The 24,874-nt window shown below is 40.5% G+C and overlaps 1 protein-coding gene across 6 annotated transcripts in view; it reads right to left on the reverse strand.

Moving 5' to 3' along the window:
* Positions 1 to 315: 315 nt before the first annotated feature.
* TGFBR3 (transforming growth factor beta receptor 3) overlaps positions 316 to 24,874 on the reverse strand; it is a 200,072-nt gene continuing 175,513 nt past the window's right edge. For 2 of the 6 annotated variants that reach the window (XM_060090115.1, XM_060090112.1), the window contains 3 exons: positions 16,042 to 16,077; positions 13,087 to 13,194; positions 316 to 2,655 (listed from right to left, as the gene is read on the reverse strand). In XM_060090115.1, coding sequence (XP_059946098.1) covers positions 2,537 to 2,655; positions 13,087 to 13,194; positions 16,042 to 16,077 — 263 coding nt within the window. In that variant the 3' untranslated portion in view covers positions 316 to 2,536. Of the gene's footprint in view, positions 2,656 to 13,086; positions 13,195 to 16,041; positions 16,084 to 24,874 lie in introns of all 6 variants that reach the window. The other 4 variants (XM_060090110.1, XM_060090109.1, XM_060090114.1 and 1 more) reach the window with 2 other exon arrangements.

Here is a 24,874-nt window from a genome sequence, read left to right on the forward strand (position 1 = left end):
TAAAAACAGTTTTAAAGAAACTTGTAGGACATGTTATAAAGTAGAGCTTATACTTTGTATTAAAATTGTGAAGTATGAAGCAACTGGAAATGCTGTAACAGGAAGCTAGGGAGAAAACACAATTTTTAAAAAATGTTCACTTTTTAGAAACATTTCAGAAATACTTAATGATGTTCACTCTGCAATTAACACAGGATTGGGTTTCATAAAAACATGAATTTCTTGATCTGAATAATACTTCTGGATAGTAAGACCCAAACAAATAAAAGTTGATTTCTTCTTCTCTTTCTTTTAAAATCTTTTGGTTTGCACCCATAAATTTGTAAATTAATTTTAAATTATTTATAAAATCATTGGCAATGTAGCATCTCTCTCAAAAATATACATTTAAATATATTACAAAAGGTTTTAACCCTGTCCATCTAAGAATTGGACCTTTTAATACCTCTTAATAGCTAATCATCTTTTTAACAGTATGGATACGGATTTTTAAAAAGCAAAGAACTGATCAAAAGAATTCACAGTAACTGAAATTAAACATTTCATATGGAGTAACTTAAATTTATCTAAAACACTTAAATATATCTTTATACACAGATTTTTGTAGTAAAATATAGCTATAAGTGACTTAAAGACTCTAGTCTTCTTTGAAGACATCTTTAAACTTTTTTATACATAGAATATGCTAAAACAATACATTCTGCTGAAGGTTAGGCAAAGCGCATTATTTTCAAACACAGGTAGCATAATCTAGGCCCTCCACTCTGATACCTTTATGTTAAAAAAAGTTAACTGAAGGCAAAATTTTTTCTAATCTCCTATCTTTATTTGTCTGTGAAAATCTGCAAAATTATCAATATAGATAGCCTGGAAATCTTAGCCCGCAATCTGTTTTGATTAAAATCATCCCGATTGAATGTCTATAACTATCAAATCAATCAGAGCATGACTCCATGATGGGTTAACGATTGTCAATCTCTACCTATTTGCCTTGTAGACACTGCCCTCAGGTCTCCGGTGACATCAACATTTCCTACTTAAGATTCCATTCACAGAGAACCAGGCACAACTTCCTTATTTTAAGAGCAGTTAGATTTGCTTATGAATAGTTTGGGGGTAGAATCTAGCCTGTTCTATTTGTAGACTTCTGAGTTGTTTGGGAGAATCCTGGAAAAAGTAATATTTATTTGCAATGAAGTTACCTTCAGTAGTAAATGATCTGGCATGGACATTTTCCTCTGGCATCTTTTTTTTTTTAGCATAGAGGTATCAGTTGAGCTTATTTTAGCTGCAAAGTGGCATCATATTATTCCATTTTAATAAAATTCACCTCAAATTCTTTTTGAGTTCTGGGGCTATATTTAAGGCAAGAGAACTAAAGCAATCCAAATGAGTGTCTTTTTCCGTATCTCATCAGTTTCCTGGCAGAACTGGTGACACTGTTCAGATAACCAACAGGAATCCAAAAGGATCTGCCATACATTTGTACCTTACAAGAGCTTGGTGTTTACAGAAGGGTCTATTGAAAAGGTTGACATGTTTTGCATGGAAACACTAATTCTCTCAAATATATTTAAGAATAAGTTCCAACTCTGAAGGTGTAGGACATTTTTAAAATGGGAATTAATTTTCTCTTCTTAAACTGAAAAAAACGAATGTGCCAAATGACATATTACATACTTGTACTGGTACATATATCACTGTGCAAATTCCTCAACTTTACAACTGAATTTTGCCCCCATTTACACATTAATGTACTAGAACACATTGTCATAAATGGGCACAAATCTTCAGTCCCAGATTTTGGCCATTGTCAATTTCTAGATGCCTATAAAGAAATGCAAAATTTGCATTAAGACATTTTTGCAGTTGGTGTGTGAATGTGGGGAGAAGGAGGAAGCTGATAAGGAAATCAGCACTGGTTTTGGCCCAGGGCACAAGAAAGGAATGTTGCCTTGAGGTGTGTCAGGATGCAGTCCGTGAGGGCAGCACCCATCAAGCCGACTCAGCAGTCCCCACAAGTGTGGCAGCAAGGTGAGAAGTGTGCATCCAGAAGGTGCAAATTAGAAATGGAGGAACACACTGAGAAAGCCTTGAAGCATTTCTGTTGTTTTACATCTTGGTTCAGTTATAAAAGAATCTTTGGCCACATCTACTCACTGGTTCTACTATCTGGCTATTATCCTTTTACCAACCCTTTGCATCTGGGTAAAACGCAGGGCTCCAAATTACGGATGTTCTTACCTGGACAAAGCAGCATTTTAAAAACTGGCATGTGTTTCACATTGAAAACCCCCAAGCCTGTGAGGGGCTGGTGGAGAAGGCCACCACCTTAGCTTTCTCACATGAATCTAGTGTGTTACAGAAGCCCAGGGGTCACATTTATATTAGTCCTGGGTGGGGGGTGAACACAACAGGTGATCGCTATATTGAAATTCACTCTCTTTACCAGGGACCCACAATCTAGCCTCCCGAGTCTGGAATCTGGACCCAGGCGTGGGCTCCCAGTCCTGCCCTTGCTGGTGGGTGGGGCAGGCTAGGCTGTGCTGCTGCTGGAGCAGGGCGTGCTCTGCGTGCTACCGATGCTGTGCGCAGCGCTGCTGTTTTCCGAGGCTGGTGGGGAGGTGGGGACCTGCTGCCTTCCTGCAGTCTCTCCTGCAGTTAATGAAGAAAAGGGGTGAGGAGAGATGCATGTTACACATGTGCACTTCTGAAAAGTCCTTTTTCTCAGTTTTTGTTTTATCTTATTTAGTTATTTTCTTAATATCTTTTTTGGAGTATAATTGCTTTACAATGGTGTCCTAGTTTCTGCTGTATAACAATGAAAAGCCCATTTTCTCTGATGTTCTTCTCATCCATGGGCAGAAGCAACTAGACCAAAAGGCCTTGTACCATAAGGCTGTTCTGCTTGTGGGTATTTTATTTTGCTTCTAAAGCCCCTTTTATGGGGGAAAGAGAACTGATTTCAAGCGGACTGACAGTTAATAGGGGCAAAGACCCCTGATAGTTGAGGATGAACACCCAGGATTTCAGTGCCTGCAACCTTTGAAGGCCACCATCATCTGTACTGTGTGATCCAACTGACTAGCACCTGTATTCAGGAAACACCTCCTCTCATAAAGGTATCATAGGGTTCGGAGAGTGAGACCTTTAAACTGTAATAAGGGAATCCTGGCAATTTGGAGGCCTTTTTCTGAATACCACTGTTCGAAATAGGGGTGGTGACGGCTAGGTTTCGCCCTAGCTACAGCGGAGAGAACACTGTGCACAGAGCACATGACCCGCCTGAGAAATGGAGGTGTAGGAGGAGCCTGCTCCCAGAAACACCTTTTGAAGAAGGGGCTTAGCTGTTGCACAAGGGGACTGTGGTTGCCAGGCAACAGCCCCTCCATTTGGAGGTTTACTGCAGGGTGCAGCCTGAGTTATCTCCTCACACATCAAGCACCCCACTTTTCATCACACACCCCACTGCATTTCAGCAAAGCCCATACCTCACGCCAAGTGCGCAGGGCTGTGGGGAGTGGTGGGGGGGACCCTGGGTCACACAGATGGTCTGCATTTAGCGCTGCAAAAGGCTCTCGAGCTGTCTTTTCTTCAACAAAACTGGCCTCAGGGCAGCCCTCAAACAATGGCTCTAGGTAGGGAAAAGTGATCAAGGCTCTCTGATGACAAATACTGCATTTTCTTCGAAAAGTCAAAGCATCAACTTCGTACACTTCTGGTCAGCGATCTCCCCACTCCAATGTGGGAAGCCCCAGAGGGCCAGGTCTGTTTATGAATGAGCCTCCTCTTTCCTGTCAGGCAGAAATACACAGCACTCCACAGTTGATAAGCAACCCTCTGGCCTCTTCCTTAAAACAAAACACACCAGCAAAGGCTCTGCCCTCCAAGCACAGGAACTTGGTCCGTTACTTCCATTCCCCTTTTGGGGCCCCTCAAAAGCCTCTGCCAAAACAGCAGTTCTACAAAATGTAGAAGCAGCTCATGCCTCTGGGTCTGGTTACAGCTTTCCCTGTCACCCATTTATGAACCACACAGCTACAACACACATTCTGGCCTCAACCTCAGGGCCTGCATATGCTTGCTGCATATTTGGCCCTTGCTGTATTTCCTCTGATTATCTATTCTTCTGGGATTGGTGGGATGGAGAGGGGAGAGCAGGTCAATATTCCCAGAGGCAGAGAAACAATGTATTTTCCGTCTTCTTTTTTTGGCAATCTATATTTTGGACCCTTTCCAGCATTACCCTCTACCCTTCATGTGTGCATTTAGTTAAAGGTGGGGAAGGTTGCCTCAATGACAGTGACTTTCTGCCAGAAATCCACTTTCCCCAGAGTGGGAACTTTATTTCTAAAAGGAAATTAAATCTGTTAGCTATTCTGAATTATGTCTACCCTCTCCCACCCCCAAAAAACCCCAAATCCTCCAGAGACTAGAACAACTCATGATATACTTTAAAAATTCAGCCCCCTTACAACCCACATGTTGAAACATACCCAGCTGGATTCTCAGGTTATCAATTAGCAGGACTAAAGTGTCTGTATGTGAAGCACATTTTAAAAATATCTTTTCCCCATTTCAATAAAGGATCCATCAGAAAAGCAGGAGGTAAGTCAATACCCCACCTCCCCGTTTTGGCTCACCTGGGTTTCGTTCGTTCAGCCTGATAGCAGCTAAAGCAAGATGGCTTTGGCTGTTCTATCGACAGTGAACAGGTTTGTCTCATCCCAAATGTGACATGTGCTTGATTATTCACATTCAGGAAAAGTGCCAGTACTACTCCCTGCCCAGGAAGTCTGAATATTTGCTTTCCGATGTCTATTTGCCAAATATAATTTGTTGTCAGGTCAGTTTATTTTAATCATTGCCCATTAAAAAGGTCTTTCAACTTCTAGAGTTTTGGAAACTCTTGCGCTAATACAAAACACCATCCAAAATGAAACCCCAAGCAAAACAAAACAAAGAAGTCCCCTATACTCAAGACTACAGGATACATTTCACCAGGGTGGGCAAGTCAACTTAACCTAATAATCTGCTGGCTTTGAGAAAACAGTGTGCCAAGGAGTACCTTTGTTTGAGAATCTGCTTGGAAATGATGAAAACAGCTTCTTTAGACTATCCCTTCTAGCTCTGTGTCTATTTTCACATGTAAGATGTGAGATTTCCCAGTATAACCAAGTTGTTAAAAACTTTTACCTTTGGAAAAACTTTCACCTTTGGAGAAATCAAGAAAAGTTTTCTCATTGTCAGACGCAAGTGGCACTACAGAAAAATTCACCATGAGAAAGGAAGTTTAATGGGCAGATGTTTCTGCTTAAAAAGCCAGCAGAGTCCCTTAGGTTTTCTAAGATGGGTTCTTTGGTTTTCTGCTCTCTATCACAGTGACCTCTGATTTCTTGGAGCACTGAGTTTCTCTAAAATATCCCTTGGGTGACAAGTACAACTGGCCTACTTCTGGAGAAGATGGATGGTCAGGGAGGACTGCAGGGCTATGCAGAGCAGGCGCACTTAGAGAATGCAAGTTCGAGGAAGGCTCCCTGCTCATAAATATCAAACTTGGCCATCAGAAGAAACGTGTTCAGTCTTCATGCTTTGCTCCTAAAATCTCAAACCACCGAGGAAGAGATATTTGGGAAGGAGAGTGAGTAGGGGAAAGAGGCATCTGGCACACGGGCTACTCAGGAGGAAGGTGTGTTAGGACAAGGATTCATTCCACCCGGCTCAGTGTGTGTTGGTGGTATAATGGTGAACACGGCTGCCTTCCATTCCACCCGGCTCACATATTAGCCCGTGGCTGAGCTTAGATATTGCCAGAGATGTTTTTAAGAAAAAAAAAAAAAAAAAAACCCACATATTTTAAGGGATAACCTATTTCCTTTCTTGAGCTTGGCATGGAGCTGTCCAGATCCGATTTCCTGCCACCTCTTTGGCAGTCTACTTTACAACTGGATTCTTATCTCTTAAATCTTTCACTATGGCAGGTTCTGGGGAAGAAACTTAATCTAAAGATGTGAATAACATGGAGAAGCTCTATGGGGAAACAACAACAGAAGAATTTTAAAGAAAGGTGAGAGGAATCTCAATGATTTAGCCCAAAGCAGACAGTTTGCAAATATTGCCCACAGAGGATTATTACAAAGAGGAGCAGACAGGTGTACTGCTCCCTGGAGAGCAGTACATGAGGAAATGAGTTTAAATGGCAGTGACAGAGATTTAGGTCACATAGCAGGGAACTTGCTGATTATGAGGATTGGTTAGTTATAGTGGGAATTTATGGAATTTCTTTCTTGAGAGATATTTAAGCATTGGATTGAAAACCATATGCCTGGGGGTGACTTAGACCTAATATTACTTGATGCTGCAGAGAAAACAAAGATATTTTCCTCTAGGCCTATGTGTTGGTTGCAATTTTGTACCAATTATTGTCTCTTGATATCCTTATTATAATTATTTCACAAGCTCGCTCCAATAAGGAGAGTGAACTAGACCACCTTTAGTTTAGAGAAGCTTTCAATCACTATTCATCATTTTCAAAAATTGTCCCTCCTCACTTTTCAAGCTAAAGGACTTTCCTGTTGTAGGCAAAACTCTGCAGGAGGGGTGAATTAAATGTTGTTATAAGTTATGGAGAAAGGTTCCAAGGCAGGAAGTAAAATCTTTCAAAATGTTCTACCTCCCACTTTCTTTCTATATTCCCGCAATATGGCCAACCTGTTCGCACCTGCACTTTGGTTTTCTGTAGGCATCTTACTTTAACTTAACCTGAGCGCTTGGGTGAAAAGAGTGGATCCTGCCCTCTCTCCAGGCATACCAGGGTTCCCATCTGTCCCACCTGCATCTTTCTGATCCCTGGGAGTTAGTGTCTTGTCTCCTACTTAGTCCCACTTTAGCTGGTCTTCTTGCTGTTTCTTTCTTCACCTGGACTAACCTGGGGAGCTTGGAGAAATTTCAGATGCCTGAAAGCATTTGAAGCCTCCAGAGATGCTCCTAATTAAAAGGAGCATCCTAATTACCTGACTCAGGTGGACCTCGGTATGTGCTTGACTTCTGCTTTAAGAACATACAGTGTGTTAAACTCAGGATTGTTGAACAGAAGCCCGAGGGATTGGGACAGGCACACCTAATTCAACACCTCAGCATTTTACTTTGTTCTGTGAAACACAGTGCTCCTTCCACACTTAGATTTTTTTCTGCCTGCACATATGAGCAACCTTACATTTTTTGGAGGACTTTGGAGTTCAGAAAATGTTTCACTTGCATTTCTTGTTTAAATACTCTCACCTTCATAACCCTGTGAAGTACAGATCATCTCTATGTTTACTAAAGAGAAACATGGTTCATATTCTTGGCTCAGGTAACAAGATTAGCAGTTGAACAAACTAGTGCTTCAAGTCCAATTTCTGACAATAGCCCACATTTAAGGTGGTACAGATACACATAAAAGGTGACCTCCCTCCCACTTTTCCCCTCTTCTTTCTCTTCTTCCTCTTCTTATTATCATCAGACTTTGAGTGCATCCTGTTCAGGGACCACAAAGGCAAGTTAAAGTAAAGATAAATTATAACAATATCTAACCCACCGCCTCCTACAGTTTTGCCCGCAAAAGGTAGGTCTTTTTTCTTGGAGAATGGGGAGGGATAATTTTTTGAAACTGATGAAAAGGGATTGAAAACTTCCCTAAACTAAAGGTAGTCTAGTTTACTCTTCTCACAGGAGGGAGCTTATGAAATTCAAATATCAAGAATCAAGATATTAATTGGTACAAAACTGCAAGTCATAGGCTTAGAGGAAAACCTTACCAAAATGACAATTTACAGATTTTTAAAAGGCATAAACCTATAAGAAGAAAGAAAACCTACAAGAAGAAGAAAGAGAACAGGAGTGGAGACAATAGCAATAAAATATTGGAAGCTAATGAGGAAATGGGTGAGTAGTAATTGACTTAGCAGATTCAAGTCAAGGCTTAGGTGGAACCTAAGCCACCACTAGGAAAAGCTGAGAAACAGCCAAGTAGTAACACAGAACTCCTCAAAAACTCAGGAAATGGTGGCATCAGGTACCCCTAGAGAAGAGGGTGAACATGGGGCTGTAAGAAGTTGGGTTGGCTAAACTTCTGTTTGAGAAGCAGTAACATTTCTCTAAATCCCCTTCTTTACTCCATGGTGCTGGGACCCTGCCCTTCCTCATCTAGGAGGAAGACAGCAAGTTTACTCTCTAAAGAGGATGAAACTAGGGTTCCGGGAATGACCAACACCAGCACAATTGAGGGTAGAGAACCACAGTTACAGAGGAGAATTAAATTAATGTCTACATGTTGAATGTTGTGACCCCCAGAATGCTGACAGCCAGAACTACAACCTCCAGGAAGGAAACAGGAAAACGTGTTTCACTGAAAACCTGATAAGCTCAAGAGGAAAGATCCAAAGATGAGATACAGGAGTTCCTCAGTAAAAGGCCTAGCCAGATCACCCTAAGGGAAGTTCAAAATCAATATGTTCTACCCACAAGCTCAGAACTTCCCTATTCTTAAATAACTCTATATTAATATTCTCAGAGAGATAAGACATTGCACCCATAAGATAAGAGTAGGATATATTTTTTTAATTCATAGGAAATACTTCTTGGAATTAACAAATGTGAAGGCAGTATTAAAAATGCAGTAAGAAACCGAAAGATAAAGATGAAGAAATCTCCTAGAAAATAAAGAAAGGAAAAAGATGGAAAACAGAAAAGGAAAATTAGAGCACGATTCAAGAAGTTCAACTTTCAAATAAAATTATTTCTAGAATGAGAGAACAAAAAAAACAGGGGCAAGAAAAAATAAATAATTCTAAAAAATCTCAACAATGAAGGACATAGTTTCTAGACTGAAAGGGCTCAATTAATGCCCAGCATAATGAATGAAAATATACCTAAATCAAGCACTATTATTGTAAAATTTCTTCCAGAGAGAAAAAACAGCTCAGGAATCTGAATGGCTTTGCATTTCCCCAAAGCAATCTTCAGAGGTAAAACTCGACGAGGAGCGCTTTCAAAATTCTGAAGAAAAACTAGTTGTAACCTAAAATTCTATACCTTGCCAAACTATCTACCAAGTGTTTGTATAAAATGAGGATATTTGCAGACATGCATGGTGCAAAAAACATTTACCTCTTATGTTCCCTTTAAACCAAGGAGGGGGAAGACAAGATCCATGACACAGGACATCCACAACTCGAAAGTACTGAGGAAAATGAATCAGTAGAATATCTGATGTCTGAATGTGTAAGTGTAAGAGGAAATTGAGACAACTGGCAGAGTCAACTCATGAATCAGTGATAATTAAATACAAAACCAAGGTAATGTGGGGGTGGAGAGAGAGACAATTATTAATTCTAGGGAGAAGTCATGCAGGAGAAGCAACACTATTATACTACATGGCTAAAGTGTGGTTAGTATTTAGGCTGTCATAATAACGCAAACATTAATTCTGACCTAACCAAAATGTCAGTATAATTCTATTTGGAGGATGGTGGGGACAAGGGGGACAAAAAGGGCATGAATATATAATTGGGACACAGGGCTGAAAGAGAACTAAATTTTCATTTTCCATAGTAAGAGGTCGACAGAAAAGACCTAAAATTTTTGTCAAGAAGTGGCAATATATTCATGTTATTTAGAGATATGGATTGATGTCCAAGAGAATCAGCTAAGAGTCAAAAATGGTGCTCTGAAGAGACAGAAAAGGGAGTGGGGCAGTAGGGAACTCATGTTTTTCATAACAAGTCTTACAGAACTACTTCAGCCTTTAAACTATGTGCACGTTGTGATAAAGCTTAAAAGTTTTACTAAAAATTAAAAATAAATGCTTTTGCTCCTCTCCTCAAAAAATTAATAGATATAATATTGCACATGACTTTTGGGACCTTCATGAGTCAGGTTAGGGACAATGACCTAGCTAGGCTCCCAGGAGTATGAAGATTCTATGGCTCCATTCCAGCACCATTTCCACCCTGACTGCCCCTCCTCTCTGCACCATCTTAGTGGAGAATGTAAATATTAGAAATGGAGTTTTCCAAACAGAGTGAATATAGCCCTAAGGAAGTATCCCTTATTGTGCCCAAAGTTGTCATATGATAAAGCAGGGACCCAGCTTTTTTGGACTAACACACATTCCAGGTGTATAAGTAGATCTCCACAATTGAAACCTGTGACTTGGTTCTGCATTCTGTGCTGCAGATGGAATGGACAGCACAACAGGAAGTTGTCTAAATTAAGGATCATTTTAGCCATAGAGGCAGATGCTGCCTGAACCCCCAAATATACCATATAAGGTCTGAGTTCCACAGCTTAGATTATTGTGGAAACTGAATGGACTGAGTCAGTGTTTATATAGACACCTCTTCCCATTGGCCACTGCATTATGACCTTCTCTTTTTATCTAAACTTGCTGCTAGCTGACCCAGGTAAGAAACCGAGGGGGTTCTGGATAGGAAACTACCATTTGGTCCTAAAGTGAGACTTTTTCTTGCTTGCATGACACTGGTACTCCTTATGAGCAGTCTTTAAAATGAACCATAGGCTATAGCTTTTAATAAAAAGTCATTTGGGGACTCCCCTGGTGGTCCAGTGGGTAAGACTCCACGCTCCCAATGCAGGGGACCTGGGTTCGATCCCTGATCAGGGAGCTGGATCCCGCATGCGTGCCCACATGCTGCAACTAAAAAGATCCCGCGTGCTGCAACTAAGACTTGGCACAGCCTAAATTAATTAATTAATTAATTTTTAAAAAGTCATTTGAAGCTGTATCATATGTGATGCTAACAGGTTTAGAGCCCAAATGACAGTGTCTATAAACATGTCAGCTTCCAAATCAGCATAATTTATTTTGCTGGAAATCATCACAGGAAGGCCTTTGTGTTTGTTTTTGTTTTTTAATCTACTTACAAATCTACTTCTATATTAACAAAACTTAAAAACTCCTCCTTAAGTCTCTGGTTTGGGGGAGAAGGGAACAGTAACAACACACCTTAGAATTTAACAAGCAGCAATACGTGCCACAGAACCAGGCTTTGCTTTTTCCCGGTTGTAAGCATGGCCATGGACAAGATTCTGGATTACTAGAGGGAGTTCAGTGGGATCTGTTCCCATAGTGAGTGCCATCTGGTTGCCCTCTTCTGCCTTTACCTGGCTTCCTGGCCCTACTGGCCTGAGATTTGCTTTTGGGGTTTGGGGGTGTAGCTCTATGATCAAGGCCAGTCATGGCTCAGCAGGTACGTGGTAAGTGTCTGTGGGTGACTACCCCATAGAAATTCTCAGGGCTACAGAGTCTTCTCGGCGTACTTTCAAGTTCATTCCTAATATATACAGCATAAGCTGCCCAACAGCCCTAGAACCTTACAGCCATGCAGGAGATTGGGGAAAGTTGCAAAGAACTGTGAGTCTGAGATGTGAATGTGTCAGTACTCCTGTGACAAAATTATTAATTCTAAGATGCTCCTCTGCTAAACGCTGTGCCTTCCAGTGCTTGTATACGCTGTTCATGAAGAAGAACATTCCTAAACTGATTCACAGATGTTCATATATCCTCAGAGCCTTACGCTTAAGAGACTTATTTTCTTTCTCTCACGTGAAATATACACTTGACCCTTGAACAACGTGGAGGTTAATCTGTATGTAACTTATAGTCAGCCCTCCGCATCCGCAGTTCCTCTACATCCGTGGATTCAACCAACCGTGGACGGTGTAGTGCTGTAGTATTTATTATTGAAAAATATCCACATATAAGTGAACCCTCACAGTTCAAACCTGTGCTGTCTAAGGGTAACTGTCTTCACTCAAAGGTTGCTGATGAGGAATCTGTGGACTCAAAGCCTACTATTAAACTCCTAAACTTTTGTTTTGGACTGGGTGACTTTCCCATGCTAGGCACCATAGGGTTCATTCTTCTCCTTCTGCCATAATTTAAAGTAAGTCAGTCAGAGAATGCAGTATTTGAAGGGAAGATTCTGATGAAGATTAAGATATGACTTCTCAAAACGCCCTTCCGTGCTTCTCTTCCCTATAAAGCAGTCATCGTTTCAGCCTGGCTAGTTGGATGGCCCAAGGTAAGGCCAAAGATCGTGGCATGTGTTGGTTCAATGGAGAATTAATGAAATTCGAAACAGAAAGTCTGTGCCTGTCTTACCTGAATGATCAATCCAGCAGCTTATCTAGCTTCACAGTGTAAACAAGCATCTATAAACAGACAATACCAACTAGCTTCCTAGACACACCTCAAAATGCATGTCTTTCCTTTCCATATTCGCAAGGCACCTAAGAAAGAAGCAACAGAAGGGCAGTCCATTTGTTCCTTCCCCTTGCACGACAGACTCTCCGAGCCTGGCCTGCATTCTGTCTTGGAGTCAGAACAGGTTCTCTATTCAGGCCAGAATATTTCAACCTTGGGACTGGGGGTAAGGGGCAGGAAGAAAGGCACATGAGAATTTTTAGGGGTGGAAGAGCATAACTTGAAAACAAACGGCTTTGTTTCACCATTTTTATCTGTTTACAATTCATGAAAATATATTTTGAAAATTTAAATAATTTTCAAGCAAGACATGAGAATTCTATGTTTATCAAAGAAGACATGATATGGATTTAAAAAAGGTCGATAAATTCTGGTTTATGCCATTGATTAGGGCCTCTGGTGGACAGTGCTCAGCACCTTGGCTTCCTTTTTTACTTCCTGCCCATTTATATGTTTATTCTGAAGTTTTTAGCTTCGGGGGAATGTTTTATGTTTCCAGTTTGTCTGCATTATCTTTCTTTAATTAAACCCTAACCACAAAATAGCTTTATTAGCAGCTAAGTTCAGCAACATCTCAAATGTAATTAACATAAATAGTTTAAACATTCCTTTTCTAAAAGGAATTTAGAGATTTGCTTAAAGCAAATTATATTTTTGCAAAACCCAATTCATGTCAATATGTAAATGTGAAAATGGTGGGAATGAACTTTCTCTCTCATTCATTATTTCATCCATTCATCCATGCAATGAAACACTGTGTCTATAGTGTGCCAGGCACATGGAATGTGCACCAACTGATATGCAACAGTCACACTAACCTGTGTGAGAATAGATGTACCATAAGGCCCCTGTCAGCAGTGCTCCAATCACAAATGCTGCGAACGCAATGCCCATCACGGTTAGGGTGTCCAGACCATGGAATATCGCTATAATGAAGAGAAACCAATGCATACTTTGAGTGACTGCATCACATGCTGCAATTTTATATTGTTTCACAAGTATTGGCAGAAAGGCTGAGCACCAGCTAATAAAATCTGAGGATAAAAAGCAGATTCCAGGGTTTCCCTGGTGGCGCAGTGGTTGAGAGTCCGCCTGCCGATGCAGGAGACACGGGTTCGCGCTCCGGTCCGGGAGGATCCCACATGCCGCGGAGCGGCTGGGCCCGTGAGCCATGGCTGCTGAGCCTGCGTGTCCGGAGTCTATGCTCCGCAACGGAACAGGCCACAACAGTGAGAGGCCCGCGTACCACAAAAAAAAAAAAAAAAAAAAGCAGATTCCAACAAAATACACTTAACACGTTATGTGTAACTTGCAAATATTTTCTCAAGAGAATAATGAAATTTTCAGATTTCCAAGATACCCTCAGTTTGCAACTTATTTTGAGCAACAAACTTACTAAAAAAATCAGATTTGTCAACTCTGTAAAATCTTAGGTCTATGGTTCATTGTCTCAATCTGAGGACCTACTATTTGAATGGTAAAGTGGCTTGAAAAGTCAAAGGTTAAGATGCTTGGGAAAATAAGGTGAACTTCTATCAAAATCTGACTCATGGCTTCTTATTCACTGAACACTGAGACACTACAAAAAAACAACAAGACACTACATAAAAAACACACTCCAAACACTTTATAAACATACCTTCACGAACATTTAAAAGTATGAAAGATAACAGGAAGAAAGGTGGTGAGAAGGAGAAAACATACAATAAGGATAAACTATTCCTATGGATTATAAAATTTCACTGACCTCCTCACATTAAACCCTCCATCTCAACAATTACCTATTGTGTCATTTAACACAACCTACTTTTTAACACTTTGCCAACCATGATCTTTCTATGAGGTGAACGGAAATACTCCTCAGTGGGGAGTGATGTCAATTTTATGGTCAGCAAAACATATAAATAGAACCAATTGTTCCTCCATTTGGCAAAGATTTTTATATTTGAAATTAACTCTAGGCCTCAGAAATAGAACATTTCCTTTCATTTAAGAGAACTACCTTCTTTGAATCACTTACAAAAAGTAAAAATCAGTTTCCAAGGGAGAGAGGTTTTTGGTGGAATAAAATTTCTAAAGTCTCTCTCTTTTTTTTTTTTTTTACTATAAATTGAAGGTACAGGATCTCTCCGTTATTTCAATACTGTTTCTATGCTCCTCTCCAGTCAGAAGTGACTCCAGCTGATCCCTATGTAAATTCAGCAACTTCAGTGTAGAAGACACAGGTGTAGACAAAGGTGACCCTTGAGCAGCCCCAGCATTTGAAAGGGCTCAGGAAAAGAATAATGTGGTAGAGAAGATTCTGAAGGATCCAAATTCCCAAGTCCTGGTCGCTACTCTTCTAGCCATGTGTTCTATGGTGTTCATTTAACTTCTAAAAAATGGGACCGCACTACCTCACTTGCTGAAGGCAGGGGGTAAACAAAAGGAGTTTGCAAAGGGGCTGGGGATCCCCTAGGAGGAGTAAGAAGTGGGAAGAACGCTATGGAGGTTAAGACAAACCAAGCCGCCATCAACCTAATTTAGTCCGTAGGACAGATATTAAAAGATGACTTGTCTTGGGCTTCCCTGGTGGCACAGATGGTTGAGAGTCCGCCTGCCGATGCAGGGGACACGGGTTCGTGCCCCGGTCCGGGAAGATCCCATATGCCGCGGAGCGGCTGGGCCCGTGAGCCATGGCCGCTGAGCCTGCGCGTCTGGAGCCTGTGCTCCGCAACGGGAGAGGCCACAACAGTGAGAGGCCCGCGTACCGCAAAAAAAAAAAAAAAAAAAAAAAAAAAAAGATGACTTGTCTTTTCATGCCTACAGATGCAAAAGTGGGGCATGAGTAAAAGTTTTTAATGAAAATATTCTAAAATTCTAAAGATGGAAGTGTCATTTATGAGAATCAGACTAGGTGAGTACCAGAGAACGTGTCCATATGCATCTCTTTCTGGGTTCATGATACTGTTCCATGATATTGTTAAAATAATACACTTAATAGAATGGTTTATAAAGTACTTAGCATAAAGGAACTCTCCAGACTTATTTTTACGTGTATGTGACGGGGTCAGCCATGGAGGCTAACCTGGAAAGTCTTAAAGAGGAAAAAAGTATAGACTCTCCTCACAAGGCAACATTATCTAGAAGAGCTCTGGGTGCACACCCAGAAAGCCCAGGCTCTTGTCCTGCCTCAGTGACAATTATAACCATGGGGAAGTCACTTAAATACTTCTGGGTCAGAGTTTTCTTCTGTATAAAGCAATGAAATTGGCCCAGATAATTTCCAATGCACCATTTTGCAGCAGTTGGGTCTCTCTCCCTTTTTGTCTTACAAGCCTTCTCAACACCCCTTGGACTAGTGATTGTCTTAATGGTATAGCAGCTAGTTCCTTTATCACTACTTCTCTGAGCAGGTAGATACTGTTGATGATACATAAAGCAAACCCCTCCCATAGCTGTATGTTAATGCTTTCAGATCACAATCGATATAAGTATTCAGAAGATGAACTTCTCTAAAACTAAGAAAGTTACTACATTCGCATTAAGGTGATACACACCAATGGGTTAACAAATTCTTATTTTAAAATGGCAAAGGTAGAGAGGAAAAAAGAAAGGAGAATGAAGGAATGACAGGGGAAGGGAAAAAAGAAAGTACGAGAAAAATGGGGTGAGGGAGAATGAGAGCAGAAGTCTTCTTATCAAAACTCAAAGTTTGGCAAATGTTCCATAACCAACTCATTCTTATAAAAGCCCAGGAGGCTTTATTTCGAAACAGTTGCATAAAGACTTACGTGGAGAAACTGGAATCGGTTTCTTAATGCTTGGACCTGTTTCTGAAACAAAAACATAAATCATGATGCGTTCTACAGAGAAACCAAGTTCTAAGCGAAAGGTCATCGAAATCTCAGCAGAGGCTGACACTTCTATTTGTTAATAAAGACTTCCTTTGTAAAAGCTTTGTCAATTATCCTCTTTAGGTATCAAGACTATAACATGGATTACTCAGAAATTTTAAACACTGTACTTTGTTAATGATCAATTGTACAGTTTCTCCAATTTAAAGAAAAATTGAAGGCAAACACCTTCAAGGAATCTGAGTCTGATAATTCATGTGTGTGTGTGTGCGTGTACCTTTCTTTTTATTTAAAAAAGGATCCAATATCTTTAAATCCTGTGTTCCCCCAGTGTATTCAGTATTATTCGACTTTCAAAAAAGTCTTTTAGGGTTTCCCTGGTGGCACAGTGGTTGAGAGTCTGCCTGCCGATGTAGGGGACACGGGTTCGTGCCCCGGTCCGGGAAGATCCCACATGCCGTGGAGTGGCTGGGCCCGTGAGCCATGGCCGCTGAGCCTGCGCGTCTGGAGCCTGTGCTCCACAACGGGAGAGGCCACAACAGTGAGAGGCCCGCGTACCGCAAAAAAAAAAAAAAAAAGTCTTTTAATGTACACAAGGGTTGTAAAGGCATCTTCATTCTTCCATCCTAATACTATCAGTCATCCTATAGTTCAGCTCCTCATCACGCATCTGCATTATTACAGAGCTTTTCTAACTGGTCTCCTTGTCACCACTACTTCTCCCACCCCAAATGTTTCTCCCCCCATATGTGCCCCCAGAGTGACTTTTCCAGAGCTCAGACCTGATTATGCTATTGCCCTGATTAAAACACTCAATGACTTCCCTTCGTTTATGGGGAAAAAAATCCAAACTCTCTAGCACAGCACAGAGAGGTCTGCCTCCCTCTATCCACCTCTCTCCAGCCTCCTTTCCTCATGAGCTCCTCACCTGTGCTGGGCTCCTGTAGTGAAGTTCCCCCAATTCTCCATGTGGCTCCATGTCATCACAAGTTGCAAGCCATCCCCTCAAGTACTCCCCCTCTCCCAGACCTGCTTTCTGGCATTTTCACAGGGAGGTCTTCTCTGATTATCTCATAGTCCGTGCCCATCCCAGCATGGCAAGTCTCTCCCACCTTTGCCCATTCCCTCCCTCTTCTGTTATAAATGTGCCACATCACATTGGAATTCTCTCAATTTTTTTTACCCCCAGGGCAGAGTCTAGATCTTATTCATCTGTATATCCTCAGGGCTCAGCCTACCATAGAACGGCCTTACCAGAAATGCTTGGTGGAGGATGGTTAGAATGTTGATGCACTTTTTGAAAATAAAGGCAATAGAGGAAATTTGGAATAAGACTATAAGAAAATGCTTATATGCTTTGACATTTCTATACAATGCCTTTGCGTTCAGAAAGTGCTAGACAGCCTAATCTCATTTGAGGTTTCAACCAGCCCCGTAAGGGAGGCAGAAAAAGAATTCTTATCACTATTTTACCCATGAGCAGTCTGAGACTGTTATCATGTGACCAGCCCAAGGTCAGAGCTGGAAAGCATCAGGGTAGGGGCTGACCAAGGATTCCAGATTCTGCCCTGTAAGCTAAATGACTGGTGAGGGTTGCTCTGTCCTTAGCTGGGGAAGCACTGATTAAGAAGGCACTTGTGGGCTTCCCTGGTGGCACAGTGGTTGAGAGTCCGCCTGCTGATGCAGGGGACACGGGTTCGTGCCCTGGTCCGGGAAGATCCCACATGCTGTGGAGCGGCTGGGCCCATGAGCCATGGCCGCTGAGCCTGCGCATCCGGAGCCTGTGCTCCGCAACGGGAAAGGCCACAGCAGTGAGAGGCCCGCATACAGCAAAAAAAAAAGAAGGTACTTGTGCATAGTGACATGCTATTCTCAACAGTGAGAATATCATAGACCAGGGGGTAGCATATAACAGCCAACCACTCTATTTTTGTTTAAGTGAACTAAAGATGAATTTTATATTTTTAAGTCATTGAAAAAAATGAAAATAATATTTTATGATGTGAAAATTATATGAAAGTCAAATCTCTTCCATAAATAAAGTTTTATTTGAACATAACGAGGCTCATTCATTTATATATTGTTGAGGCAGGGACTCCATAAGCCATAACCTGAAAATATTCACCCTTTGGCCCTTTATAGAAAAAATGTGTTAAGTCCTCACACAGACTCTGCCCCTGTTCTTGAGAGTTTAAAAGTGATGTGTTTAGTGCCTCTCTTTATCTCCATTTTCATTCAATAAAGGAACACACACCTTGTGTTGGAATCCATAGGGAAGCAAAAAAAAAAAAAACGTGAAAAATTGACCAAAACAAGCAGCATTTGAGTTGATGTTTATAAAAATAAAAAAAGCTGGATAGGATTGTAAAGTCTCGGGATTAACCATCTTAGCTGGTTGATCACATTCTTGCAGCATGGGGTATCATGGTCCAGCTCTAAGGGAAGTAATGTTATGGGATGAATCAAAGCCACTACAACTGAACGATGCCCCCTGGAGTTGTGCAGCATAGTGGCCCTGGGATCAGGATATATGCGAAAGTTATACTTAAATAAAATTACTAAGAAAATTAAAATAATTGTGTGTTTTTAAGAAAATCTATCTCAGTGTGCAGAACACACACCAACTACACAATGCACATAAAAGACTGTCTCCTGGGAGTTTGGCTCCACCAGCCTTATTGGCAGCAATAAAGTAACAACAGTGATGCCTTACATTTGTACATTTGTACATTTGTACATTTTGTACATTTGTATAGTGTTCTACAATTGACAAAAAACCTTCACTTATATTTTCTCATTTTAAACTCTCAAGAGTCCTATGAAGTAGGGGTATCTAACCACAAAATTCTTCAAGAAGTAGTGGTTTGATACGCTGAACTAAGTCCAAAGGCATTTAAAGGTTTCTATAGCGTTCATCATGCGAGAAATATACACACTTCTGGGAAGAGTTCCATTCAATCAACCACCCATAGTTAAACTCTGTCACTCAAAATCCCCAAGAGGTTTCAAATAATGATGCTCCCCTAAGGAAACATCAGATGTGAGAATGTAGGTTTTATAGTAAGGCCTGTGTGAGAGATGACATTGTTTTAAAATTCTTAATGGCTTTACGTTATGACCTAATCCTCTTACCCCACCCCAAATAGGGGCCTCCTCATAGAGCTAAGCAGAAACAGTTGTTGCTCATTTCCCCAGAGGCGAAGTTCCTCCATGCTTTCTGTGCATAAACAATAATAAGCACAAGCTGCAGATACAAGGTTAAAGGATTTGATCCTCTAACAGTTTGGTTCCAAAATTCCCAATAACCCCTGAGATTAACTAAAATAGTTTGATCTCCACCGGAACCCTATGATCGATTTGGCATGCTGAAAGGAAAAGAGTGGACAGGACAATATTTACTTTTGGTTTAAGGGTACGATTGCAAGAAAGGAATCCTAGCTATTACTGTAAAGAGAATTTTAACAGTAAAGATTTCTTTACAGACAGAACAAACTATAATCAACATTCAGAATTAAATCTTTTCATATACTCTGAGCAAACTTTGGTCTGCCCCAGAACCAAAATTTCCCTCCTCAGACTGTTAGGCATGGTTTTCATAAAAGGGATATTTCTGGGCTTATGCATGAGTAACTGACCACAGCTTCTGGCCTCAGGCTTTCAATTCAGTTCTCCTAAACATGGCAGGACCAGGCAGGCCCACAGGGAAATGAGGTGTCTAACAGGCACCCACATCTATTAGTATTTGGCACAGAAGGATGGGGAGACAAAGAAGCTTGTGCAGGCCATTGAAGATATACTTTTTACTAACTTTATTGCACTCTTAACAAATTAATCTCTTCTCTGGGTTCTTTCAATATCACTGCAATTGCCTATTCACTTATCTGCATCCTTCTACTACATCAGTGGTTCTCAACTGGGGGTGATTTTTGCCTACTTGGCTCCTCAGGGGACATTTGGAAATGTCTAGACACATTTTGGGTTGTCACAACTGCTGGTGGAAGGGTTTGCTAAGGACATCTAGTAGGTAGAGGCCAGGGATGCTCCTCAACATCCTACAATTCGCAGGATAACGCCCACAGCAAAGAGTTATCCAGCCCAAAACATCAGTAGTGCATTAGACTGTAAAGCCTTCATTCAAAGATAGGAAAATTTGTTTACTATATGCCAAGCATGTAGTAGGTCCGCAATAAACATTTCCATTATAAATAACCATAAATATCATATATATCTTATTATTGCATACATACCCTAGCAACTCAACTTCCATGCTGCTTTCAGAGTAGTCTTCCTAAATGATCTGACCATCGGTTCTCTACTTGAGATCTTTGATGGGTCTCAACTTTTAAAGGTGCATACTGGAATATTTGTGAATAAAATGAAATGTCTGGGTTTCCTTCAAAACAATCCAGGGACAGGAAGTGATAAAACAAAATTGGCTATGAATTGGTAATTGTTGAAACCAATTGAAGGGTTTATGGGAGTTCATTCTACTATTACCTCTGTTTCTGCTTATATTTGAACTTTTCTAAAGTAAAACGTTTTCAAAATGTGAAGCACATTGAATGAAAAAAAACCCTATGATATCTCTTGCTTACGGGATAGAGACTGAATGTCTTGGTCTGTTAATTAAACATTCATACCATCTTTCTACTCAGCTTCCCCTCATCTCTACCTCAGCCTGAGGACAAAACCTGGCTGGTGCTTTAGACTATTTTTGTTCTGGAAAAATCAAATGTGTTCCAAAAAGTAACGCCTCTCTTGGATTAATTTCCAACTGACGTTCATAACTTTCCCTTCCACTCCCCTCTAATCCCCCACAAAAACCCTAGTTTGGCTGAGATGTTAAGAGGAAGGAAAGGAAATTAACATTTACTGAGTGCCCATGATATGCCAGGTACTGTCCTGAACACATTTTAATCTTTAAAAAGTTATGTGTAAAATAGATAGCTAGTGGGAAGCAGCCGCACAGTACAGGGAGATCAGCTCGGTGCTTTGTGACCACCTAGAGGGGTGGGATAGGGAGGGTGGGAGGGAGGGAGACGCAAGAGGGAAGAGATATGGGGACATATGTATATGTATAACTGATTCACTTTGTTATAAAGCAGAAACTAACACACCATTGTAAAGCAATTATACTCCAACAAAGATGTTTAAAAAAAAAAGTTATGTGGTAGAAATATGGAGAAAATTCAGTATTTTAAACACTTAACTTGCTAAGAATTACATATGAATTGTATATAAATAATGGCAAATTTGGGGATGTTCTTTTGTGCCCCCCATTTTTTATATATATATATGCCCTAAATTTCAGATGATTACTTTTCCCTTTCACGATTAAAAAATAAAATCATCACTGACGTGGTGTAATCATTTTTATTATGTAAGCCCAAGTGTTCTCAAATGCTGTAAAAGGTGGTCACAGCATCCAAAGCAAACAGCACTAACCTGCCTATACTTCAAAATATTTCAGAAAATACGGTAGGATGGCACCACCTCAACTATTTTAATTGTTTTGCCATAAACCATAATCTGCATAAACTATTCATGTTTCCTGGGCTTTTTTGTGAGTTACAATTCAAAGTCACAGAACTTGTCCTAAACTTTAATACTCTCTTAAACAGTTTACATGTTTCCCAACGTCTTAACCCTTTGGGGGAACAGACTTTTTTCCTTAAATTCTTTTTTTTTTTTCTGAAAATGAAAAGATTCTATTTATTTGTATACGGTTATATGAGCATAGAGAAAGGGATGGAAAGATATACACAGGATACAAAAACTGTTAACTTTCATTAACCAGGTGTGGGTTAAGGACTAGTTATTACCTATTTTATTATACATTTAATATTGCATCAACTGTTAGAATGAATAGGTATTAATTTTATAATTAAAAATCAATAAAAATTAAAATGAAAACTTAAAATAAGTAATAAAATATATTGCTGGAAAACAAATTTTCTCAAATTATTGCATTTCTCCTCTTCCTTTAAACCCATTTCTTTTTTAAAAATTTTTATTGAAGTATAGTTGCTTTACAATATTGTGCTAGTTTATACTGTACAGCAAAGTGAATCAGCTATACGTATACATATATCCCCTCTTTTTTGGATTTCCTTCTCATTTAGGTCACCACAGAGCACTGAGTAGAGTTCTCTGTACTATACAGTAGGTTCTCATTAGTTATCCATCTTACACATAGTATAAATAGTGTAAATTCTTCAACTTCTTTTCATTTCATAATTATTAGAGTACTTGGGTGCTAACTTGCATACCAGTGTGATGCGGCATGAACAGGGGAAGGGGCCAGGAAGACGGGTATGAAGAGATAGATGCCTATGTTGCTTGCAGGTTTGTTTTTTTTTTTTTTTTTTTTTTTGCGGTACGCGGGCCTCTCACTGTCGTGGCCGCTCCCATTGTGGAGCACAGGTTCCAGACGCGCAGGCCCAGCGGCCATGGCTCACGGGCCTAGCCGCTCCGCAGCATGTGGGATCTTCCCGGACCGGGGCACGAACCCGTGTCCCCTGCATCGGCAGGCAGACTCTCAACCACTGCACCACCAGGGAAGCCCTGCTTGCAGTTTTTATTAAAAACTAGAATCAACCTCCCCCTAGGACAAGGCATAGGGTTTAAGAGCACAGGCTCTGCAATCAAAGTTCCTTGATTTGAATCCCAGACCCACCATTTATTTATATGCCTTGGCCATCCTTGCTGTATACTATACTTGCGTCACAGAGGGGCTATGTGGATCATATACTATTATCCACATAAAGCATTTAGCACAGAGCCTTGTACTAAGTAAATGCTCAATAAATGTTAGATCATCATTATCATCATCTCCATCTCCATCATTGCCACTACCATTATCATCTATTATTGAAAATTTAAGAAGCAAAAGAATTCTAATCCAATGTTGGTTCCCAAGGGACTGAGAGATCAAAGGTAGCAAAGATGTGCTGCAAGGTTCAGGAAAGTTCCATTAAAAACAGTGCCCCAGAGGAGGGACCCAGAATTATTTATTTAGTCTTGATGGCCTATACTCCCTGTCCACAGAAGGAAGAAACACCACCTGAAATGTGTCCATGCTACTGGCAGTGGTAGCCACAGAGCAGCCCTGTGGCTGGCTGTGAAGTTGAAAACCTCTATCTGCTGCCCCAGAAAACCCAAGTGTTGAGAAATAAGATGGACCAAATGGCCAGGGAGAGCTAGAATTTTGGCCCAGTCTCCAAAGAGCACCCACATAGTAAAAAGACAGTAAATCGTCCCATTGGTTGGGAAATTTTTACCCCCAAAGTTATTCCCAACAAGAGATCTGCCCACTTCCAGAGATACTATAGTATGTTATCTTACTACAGTAACACATTAGGCTGTCTGGCAGGAAGAACATTCATGATCCTGCTATTTTTCAAAGAGACCAATGTTATCAGGCAAATGGCCACACTCCCCTTATAAATGATTATTCCAATTCACTGAGAGGTAGAAGGAAAGCACAGACCCCAATGGCCTGCACTGAGGAGAAATGCTTCTAGAGTCAAAGGAAAATAAACATAAAAGGTGAGAGGAGTCACTCATAAAGCTAAAAACTGCCAGAAAATCTACCCCATTCAGTGTAAAGTTAGAAACAGCATTTGCATATAGCCTCTGGGAAGCCAGCCTACAGTCTAACCTTCTCAATTTGTTTAACAAACCGAAGCAATAAACTTTCTTCACCGCATGCTTCTCCACTAAAATCTACTCTCAATTAGCATATCTCATGAAATTGCTTTGATATTTGGTAAAACTTTACTCTTGAACTTTTATGTAAAGAAAACATTGACCTTTCAGGATAATTACAAAGTTTAAATAAAAGAGGAATTACTTAGAAAAATACCACCAGACTTAAAAGAATGGATGAATGAATTACTGGAAGTTATACGGCTGCAATATTGATGCCTAATTATTGTCTGGCACAGGAAAAAGCAAGCTGCTGCCTTCAGTTACCAGCAGAATGACCTCTCTCAAAATAGGTAAGAGTAACAGATGGAGTACCAGGTAGCTGTTGCTGTTGTTAAACCACTTTCACAGCACAAAACAGAGCCAGCTGTCGCCCAATTGTCACATATACTTTGCAACACAGTTAATTTATTCTTATTTCTTTCCCTTGGACCCATTAAACAAGGAACTATTTGGGCAATCCACTTAGAAAGACTGAGGCTGTTATAACTGTTTCAAACGACTCAAAACCAACTAATAACCTAATAACGTAAAACAGACAACAACAACAAAAACATTGATGAGGAACCAATAAACATCTCATATGTACATTTCACACAAACTTTAGGAGGGCTGGGAAATGAATGAAAAATGGTTTTGCTTCTTCAAACAGTACAGCTGAGTGTTACAGCTGAAAGGGCCTCTGGGGGTCATCTGGTCGAAACCACTTTTTTTCCAGATAAAGAAAATGAAACCCCAGAACCTAAGGGGAGAGCTCCAAAGTGCCACAGCCAGCTAGCAGGGAAAGCCAAGAGCTGTGCATAAGATTCTAAAAACTAAATTATAAAAATGCACTTGAACAGTTCTCAGCCTTCTTTCGGCTGTGACACCTAAGATGGATGGTGTTCACATAGACAGTGCCCTCCCCAAAGGCATCTGCGGTCCTGAAAAAGTACTCTAATAGCGTGCAGCCAGCACAACCTTTACCAGTAGGTCATGGAAAAATGGGCTATGGACTACATGCAATTCCAGCAGGAACTCTAACCCTCTCCTATGCTTCCTCAAGGAAGCATATTTGCATGCA

This window comes from Mesoplodon densirostris, chromosome 2 (genome assembly GCF_025265405.1).
Source record: "Mesoplodon densirostris isolate mMesDen1 chromosome 2, mMesDen1 primary haplotype, whole genome shotgun sequence".
Classification (NCBI taxonomy): domain Eukaryota; kingdom Metazoa; phylum Chordata; class Mammalia; order Artiodactyla; family Ziphiidae; genus Mesoplodon; species Mesoplodon densirostris.